This window comes from Sinocyclocheilus grahami, unplaced genomic scaffold (genome assembly GCF_001515645.1).
Source record: "Sinocyclocheilus grahami isolate Dianchi unplaced genomic scaffold, SAMN03320097.WGS_v1.1 scaffold886.1, whole genome shotgun sequence".
Taxonomy (NCBI): Eukaryota; Metazoa; Chordata; class Actinopteri; order Cypriniformes; family Cyprinidae; genus Sinocyclocheilus; species Sinocyclocheilus grahami.
In genome coordinates, this window is record NW_015506065.1 from 178,811 (window position 1) to 187,642 (window position 8,832).

At 38.8% G+C, this 8,832-nt stretch overlaps 1 protein-coding gene across 1 annotated transcript in view; it reads right to left on the reverse strand.

The window, feature by feature from the left end:
• Positions 1-8,832, reverse strand: part of LOC107563685 (potassium voltage-gated channel subfamily H member 5-like) — a 114,242-nt gene that overhangs the window by 75,952 nt on the left and 29,458 nt on the right. Inside the window, exons 5-6 of the mRNA XM_016248624.1 lie at positions 6,015-6,130; positions 4,145-4,537 (exon numbers count right to left, since the gene is read on the reverse strand). Coding sequence (XP_016104110.1) covers positions 4,145-4,537; positions 6,015-6,130 — 509 coding nt within the window. The remainder of the gene's footprint in view (positions 1-4,144; positions 4,538-6,014; positions 6,131-8,832) is intronic.

An 8,832-nucleotide genomic window follows, 5' to 3' on the forward strand; every position in this document is an offset into this window, starting at 1 on the left:
AGAGTGGAGGCTTCAGCAGGATGACTCTCTTAAACGAGAGGAAGCCTAACGACACTCGATCCTGGTAGGGGAACTCTTAAGAGTGGAGGTCTCAGCATAACGACTGTCTAAAGTGAGAGGAGACCTAGCTACGCTCAATGCCAGAGGCAGCTAGTGAGTCTCAAAAAAGAAAAGAGCCTACAAACTCATATTACTGCCAAAGACGGAGTTCTAAAGAGCGGAGGTCTCAGCACAACGACTCTCTAAAACGAGAGGAGACCTGACTACACTCAGCGCTAGGGACAGTTAGCGAGGCTCACATAAGAACCTACAAAGTAATGGTACTGCCTAAGCGGAGCTCTGGAGAGCAGAGGTTTCAGCAGAATGACTTTTAACCAAGATGAAGCCCAACAACACTCAATCCTAGTTTAGGAGCTCTTAAGAGCGGAGGTCTCAGCACAACGACTCTCTAAAACGAGAGGAGACCTGACTACACTCAGCGCCAGAGGCAGTTAGTGAGGCTCAAAAAGAAAGAGCCTACAACTCATATTACTGCCTAAGCGGAGCTCTGGGGAGCGGAGGCTTCAGCAAGATGACTCTCTTAAACGAGAGGAAACCTAACAACGCTCAACCCTCATAGAGAAGCTCTAAAAAGTGGAGGTCTCAGCATAACGACTCTCAAAACGAGAGGAGACCTGACCACACTCAACGCTAGACACTGTTAGTGAGGCTCACGATAGAGCCTACATGCTAATAGTACTGTCTAAGCGGAGCTCTAGGGAGCGGAGTACACTGCCTAACGACTCAAAGCTGGAGTACTAAGCTAGGAGTACTGGCCATGCTCCTAAGTGCCGAACAGAGCTCTAGGGAGCAAGCACTCAACATACCAACCCTCTAAAGCAGGGTTCCTCAAATCTTGCCTCGGAGGGCCAATGCGCTGCAGAGTTTAGCTCCAACCCTGATCAAATTCACCTGCCTGTGATTTTCTAATGATTCCAAAGACATTGATTAGCATGCTCAGGTGTGTTTGATTAGGGTTAGAGCTAAACTCTGCAGGAAAGTGGATCTCATGGTCCAGATTTGAGTATCCCTGCTCTAAAGCAAGGGGGAGTGCAACCACCCACCCTTATGGATCTCAGCATAGCGACCCTCAAAGGGAGAGGGGGGGGGGGAAGCTACCAGGCTCATGAACAGCTGATCAGGGAGGCTCACAGAGAGCCTCAAAAACCCTGAAATAACTGCAAATAAAAATACTGAGGAGCAGAGTGCGCAGTATAACTCCTTTTCTATGCTCACCCTAAATATTCACGTCCTGGGCTGAGAGGATGAGACCCGAAACGCAGGTGAGAGGCGCTCAATTCTCAAAGAGAATCAGGCATAGAGGCATTCTCAACGCGATCACATCTCGCAGCGTGGCTAATCTCCATCGAGAGCCAAACACACTTTGTTCAAACACTAAATTCTCTCAAGAATCAGGCAAGAACAGAACCGCCGCGAATGCATTGCATTAAGCTTGTTCAACTCCCTTGAGAGGCGAACACGCTCGTGCAAACGCTGAGTTAGTAGTTCCGCGAATGCAAACAGTGAGCGCATCCTTACCCCCCGTGAGACAAATGCATGTGCTTCCGTACACAAGGCTTGAAGACAAAGAAGAGGATGACGTTTTCCGCAGGTGCTCTTTTATACCTGCATTCGCTTTATTATTTACGTCATAGGCTGCCACCTGCCAATGTCAAGTTCATTGTAATTTTTTCATTTCATGCTTCAGACACCGGTCACGCTGAAGGCATTCCCCTAGCACCCTCTAGAGGACGCAGCGTTGAGTTCCCTTTCGAAAGGGAACTATTGTTCTTGTTGTGATTTATTTCTTGTTTTTCATTTAATTCATAAGTTAACACTGCAAATTAAATGGTTCCATTTTTTTCTGCAGTCGAAAAAAGTAGCCTAAATTTTGTCCGTGATTTCTCTCATTTTAAAGATGATCAAGAATTATTTTTTTTCCGATCTGCAGTCTAATAAAAGTTAAGAAAATTAGCCTATAGATCTATAGCCTACAGGCTAATTTCATTCTTTCTTAACTTTTAATTTCTTTTTTTTTTACTTTTAAAATTTGTTATGAAGAAAAAAATAAATAAATGTGGAAAAACAATGTTTAAAAAAATACATAAATAAGGAAATAAAATTATAAATAATTATTTATTTTTGCTTTTTTACTTTTCTTTGTATATTTATATATTTATTTTTGCTTTTTTACATTTATTTGTACATTTATGTATTTCTAATTATGGCAGGATTGGCATTCGATATACAACAAGTGATTCATCATAGGATGGCAATAAACACGAGAAGTGTCAAGTCACCTTTATTTGTAAAGCGCTTTATACAATACTGGCTGTGTCAAAGCAGCTTTACAGAGTCAAACAGGAAAATAGATTGTCAACAATGCAAGAAGACAACAGAGTCATATTTCAGCTAAAGTCAGTTCATTGATGATTCAGTGATGTCATCATCCAGTTCAGCTCTCTTCAATAGTGTCTGTGCAATCAGTCAAGCGTCCCCAACTAAGCAAGCCATATATATATATATTTGCTTTTTTACATTTCTTTGTACATTTCTTTCTTTATTTATTTCAAATTAAGTCAGCTTTGGCATTCCATAGAAATCAAGCAGCCCAATTATCATTGAACTGTCTGGCTGGGTTGAGACCATTTAGTCTAATGCCCAGTACCGTGAGCAGCCACTGATACGGAAAGAGATGGCAATAATGATAGTTTTCACGTCAGAGTTTCAGCCTCAGAATGGAAGGGGGTCCACTCAATCCCACTCCTTTCTTGCAAGAAAAATAAAGCATTCCTGACACAAAAACACACATGCAATACCACTTGCATAAGGGAAGGAGAAAAACACAAGCTGCATTCGTTTCTTCTCACTAAGAAATGGAAATGTATGCTGGAGAAGTCCTGTGCAAACATTAATTACCACAAACAAGATGCATAGATGAATAATCACCAACTTTAGTAACAGAGGAGGATCAATTATAGTGCAAGAGCTGAGCACAGAAAATTTGACTGGAGTACTCCATAAACATAACACCAAAAGTAATAAAAGCAAAGAAGATGAAGGTTTATCAATTTGTGCTTTTGTCTATAGCTGGTCATTTGAGAACATTCAAATATGTTATATCTGATCAAATAAACTGTAAACAAAAAGATTTTTGGACGAAAAACAATGCAGAGTAAATTGTTTCAAGGTCTTCTGCAGTTAAATCATCATTCAAGGTACAAAAGTATTTCGTAAAGTCATTATGACAGCAGAGATCAACAAATAAAAACAAATCTCTACTGATGAACTGGGATGATCACATCATTCATCACACATCCAAGTCAGTGAATCAGAGGATATAAACTACGGTTAGGGATGGAGATCTTAAGGAATTTAACCATTCTGGTAACGATTCGAATTCCTCTTAAATATACTGATTCCTTAATCATTCAATTAATTTTGAATTTGAGGAAGGAACATTTGGGAAAAAAAGATATGCTATTCTGCAATGCTATGATCGTTTCAGTAATAAGTATAAAATGACAAAACCAAAAATTGTGGTCACATATATTTCATTATTTCCCTTATTTTTATAAAATACCACTCACAGAACTCATCAAGTGAGTCAGATTAATTGAAAAGCTGCTAACTGATTTATAAGTGGTTGGGGGTCAGTAAGAACTTTTAATGTTCTTGAAAGAAGTCTCTTATGCTCACCAAGACTGTATTTATTAGATCAAAAATACAGTAAAAAGAGTAATAGGATGAAATATTATTAGAATTAAAAAGAACTTTTCAACTTCAATATATTTAAAAATCGTATTTGTTCCTGTGATGTTAAAGCTAAATTTTCAGTCAAAAGTGTCACATGATCCTTCGGAAGTCTTTCTAATATGCTGGTTTGCAGATCAACAAACATTTATTATTATTATTATTAGCAATGAAGAAAACAGTTGTGCTGCCTAATATTTTTGTGTAAACAGTGTGTTTGTATATATGTATATATATATATATATATATATATATATATATATATATATATATATATATATATATATACAGTATATACCGTAGCTACATTGATATTGCTCAAATAAATGTCTCTCTTTAATGTTGTGCTTACCTCATTCACGTTTTCAAAGGCATTGATGATGTCATAGGGCAGGCAAGACAGCAGGTCTATGACAAACCAGGTCTTCAAGTAGTTCATGCGTATGAGCTTTGGGTCAGATATGACCTCTCCTCCAGGTCCTACAAAAGTTGTATGAAAGTTCAACACAATATCCACTAAGAAGATGACATCCACCACGCTGTCCAGTACCAACCACACCAGGTTGTTCTGTTTGGTCTTAAAGGACACATTGTAGGGCACCATGATGGCCGTGTAGAAGGTGAGGATGAGGATGACCCAGTCCCAAGTGGTCTTAAAGGTGCAGTAGTGCAATATAATGTGAGGTGGAGTTTTAGGAGCCTCTTGCTTGTATTGAGGAAGGATGTCAGAGCCCAGCTGAAGAGCCTTGGAAAGACAGAAACTGAAGTTAACTAAAGTTGAATTAAAAAGACACATCAAAAAAAAAATGTTCTGGTGTCATTACGAGCTTTCTTAAGTGCTTGACCAAAGTCTATCTTCATCAACCAGCTTTGCTTTAAAAACGACCAGTTTTGTTGATGAACATTATGCTATGCTGGCCTACCAAACTGTTTTTTTTCCCTCAATGTTTTTGTCTTGTTTTCCATTAAATATATGCTAACATAATTTCAACAAGTTTAATTTATTTGCATAGTTTTTTGTTGATTTAAGCATAAAGGCCCATTCTCACCATGCAAGGACAATAACAATAACTATAAAGTTTAAATAATTATATGAGCACAGCGACATCCACAACACAACTACAACAATAACGACACAACAATATTGTTGGAATCACTTTCAGAATGATTTTTCCAGCTACAGAACAATAGAAACTCACATCCAATCAGAATTCACCCTTTATGCTTGACTTTAAAGAGCTCAATCATTTAAAGAAGCAGACGACAAAAATGCAGCATGTGCTTATATACAGTGCGTGCATAATTATTATGTAAGTTGGTATTCTGGTCATATTTTTTTGCAAGCCCATTTGACCAATTCCAAACAACATCAATCTTAATAACTACTATTAATTTTGTATTTAATCATTTATAAGTCATATATAATTGTTAACAAGGGCTGGAAGTGAAAACTGCCTTATACTCAGGGGTGCATTATTATTAAGCAGGTTTTCTTTTATGGGTAAAAAGCACCAAAAAATTTATTTAACTCACACTAAAAAAAATTATATATAAAATGTCCATGAGAAATATTCAAAACTAATGCAATACAGAAATTGCTATATTAAATCATGACCACTGGACAGCAAAATTGTTACTGTTTTAAGGACATTTTAATTGATTTAAGACAAAATACTGATTAGGAAAATTATTTTTTTTCAGTGCAGCAAGACCACCATGAAAATTCATGCTGGTCTAAGCTGGTCTTTTGCCCTGTCAAAATTGTGCACTGTAAGGAACATATACCTCATGAATTACCTCATGAAAGGGCACCATAAACACTCACCTAGTGAAAAGTTTTAGAGACATAAAGCTTACGTCATCAGTCTTTGGACAGCTGAGTCAACTATTATTTGTCTGGAAGACAAACTATCATTGTGACTGAAGAAAAAGGCAGTTGTCCTTTTTGTATCTGGATATATATGTGTGGGGGTCAGGTTTTGCCTACACTGTGAGGTCCAAATAGGCAGTAAATGAAGATCAGCTACAAAACCTGACCAGCCAAAGGTCCTTGCGAGGAAAAAAAGCTGAATACAGTTTAATGAAAATCTAAAAATGCAAAAAGGCTTATATGAAGGTCAAGTGTATGAAAAAGAAAATATCATTAGATATCATTAGTATAAAAACAATAGAAGTCAATGGAAAGTCCTAACCCAAGAAAAACAAATGTGTGTGACACTCACCTCTGCCAGTCGTGAATGCTTGTGGCTGACCTCAGTCTTGTTCATAGGTGTGAGCTGCTGAAGTGTACTCCGGCTATTGGTTAATGCCCTGGTCAGCCTGGCAAACTTGGTCCATCCTGCAACATAGAGCAACAAAATGCTGTATCCGCAACAGGAAACAATTCTTTGCCTCCTCTCTACATTTCTTCCTGTTTACTTTACACACAAACACACTTTTCCACACAACTAGTAGCGCTGCTGGCATCATGCTCCTCAGCCAAAAAGCCCATGCTGATTTCCACCGAGGCTCCTTCAAATGCTGATGCCAGTGAAAACTGTTCTTCCCCATCCCTTCCTTCCAAAAAACTCCCATATTTTTGTGTACCCATGTCCTATTTCTAAAGTCTGTGCCATCAACATGTCGCAGCCTACTCTTTCCTTGTCTATTCATTTTTTAAAACAGAAACTGTTATGAACCCTTGGGGGCACTTCACAAAGGCATAATATTTCTTTATGACTTTAAAATGAAAGCATTATGACATAGTGGAGACTTGAAGGTAGATGTTGCATCCAACGGGGAGCCTCGTTTGAAGTCATTGCTTTCTCATTAATAAAGACTGATAGGAAGTTTTTCTTTTGATCTCAATAACCCTAAAGTCATTTGGGTCAGCTGAGTCCTACAAAGGAGGATCTTCACCAAGTGACTGTACAAAGTGTATATGTGCCAATGTGAATACCATTTTTGTTTCATTAATCTCATCCATTCTTTTTTTCGCCTTCAGGATTGACTGTTTTTAAAAGCTTACAGGGTGGGAAAAAAGCAAAACATTAATAACAGTGTGGCTCTCCCATTTAAGTCACTTCTCATGAATGTTTAAACACAACAATACAGTACCAGAGTAAGTCTGAACACATTGGGAGTCTTGGAGCCACTCTCTCTCTCTCTCATTACAATAGGGACATAGAGGGGAAGTCTTTCTGCATGGCCACATGAACAATGAACTCAGTGAAGGGATAAGGAGGGGAAATCAGCCGTGTGCACTTATTGGTAGGATGTATGAAAATAGAACACTAGTCTGTTCAAACCCATTCAGCGGGGGACAATTTTAAATCAGAAAGGCCAACTGGCTACATATAAGTTAAAGGAACTTTCTGGGTTCACTACAAGTTAAACCCAATCAATAGAAGTAAAGCATTTATGGCATAATGTTTATTACCACAAAGAGTAAAACTGCTCAAACTGCTCAAACCCTTGCTTTTAGGGTTTATAGCATGTATGATGTCATGTTAACAAAAATTTTAAAATCGGACCTACTGTAAATTTACATATATATATATAAACATTTATATCATGTTAACATATGGTTTATGGCATTTTAGATATTATAGTCTTATGCGGTCACAAACAAAATGGCTATAAATTTACACAGAAAGGTTTAGTAAGCGATTTCTTCTATCTTTTTTTAAAGACAACATTATGACAGAAGTGTCAATTAAGCTTAACTGAACCGGGAATATTCCTGTAAGGTGTTTAGCAGACATATATACTGGTACTGACGTTAATATGGATTTAGACAAACATTGAAAACGCAGACAGAAAAAGAAATACAAAATATGACAGTGAAATAGAAATACTGAAAAAAATGAACTGTGTCACAGACAGAAGGAAGAAAAGGAGAAAAAACAATGAATGGTTCAGGCCATCTGGTTGTCTTAGGGCAAAGAGTCACAATGCTGCACAGGACCCCTAAGGCGTCTTCCAGATATAGTTCTTCTACAGGGGAAAACGATGCTAGGTAGCCATGTCGAGCAGCCATAAGCCAAAGCCTCAGAGAAATCTGAGTTTGGCCATTGCAGCCTCATAGAACCCTATCAGACCTAAGCTACAATGGAACATATGTTTTCCCAAATGCACCACATCTGGCAGAAGAGTAGCAAACAAGGTCTGCCAGACTGCAACGGCTATACAGACTGCAGCAATGAAGGAAACACAGATTAAGGCGAGATTTCACTAAGAATCACATCCACTGAGAGCAGTGTTTATTTACACATGCTATTTGCATTGTTTTGCCACCCAATTCACTAAAGGAATTAAGCAAATAAGGTAATGATACAGATGAACAAACAAATTCTAAATGAAATTTTCTTTGGGGAAAATTTTCTTTGGAGTGCTGACCATGGAGAAGGCAGCAGACAACTGTGATATGTGTAAAGAGTCAATCCACTGAAGGCGAGCGTAGTGAGAACCCAAGTGCAGTTTATTTACAGAGTGATCCAAACAATAATCCAAGACACAGACTTGACCAGACATAGCATGAGCAGACTTGACAAACAGACTAGACTCACCAACAGCGGGTTAAATACGTTCAATACACGACAAAGGCACAATGGGAACATGAAGGCTACTTATAGCAGACAAGGAGGGTCACATGACATGAACAAACCAATGGGGAACAAGACACATGACTAAGACTACCAATCAGAACATGACACATACACAAGGCAGAGAGACATGAGGAAAGGGAAGCATTACACTAACATGGACCATGAAACAATTACAAAATAAAAGACATGGAAAACATGAACATGAAACAAAACACCACATTACATATCCCCCCCTCTAAGGGCGGCTCCTGACGCCCTAAAGTAACATCCACCCCAACCAAAACAATGTCCAGGAGGGTGGAGGACTGGAGGTGGTCCAGGGGGCAGGATGGAGGGCCAGGCCCGTGAAGAGGAACAGGCAGATCGGGGAGCCATGGCAGAACGGGGAGCCATGGCGGAGCAGGCAGAACAGGGAGCCATGGCGGAACAGGCAGACCGGGGGGCCATGGCGGAG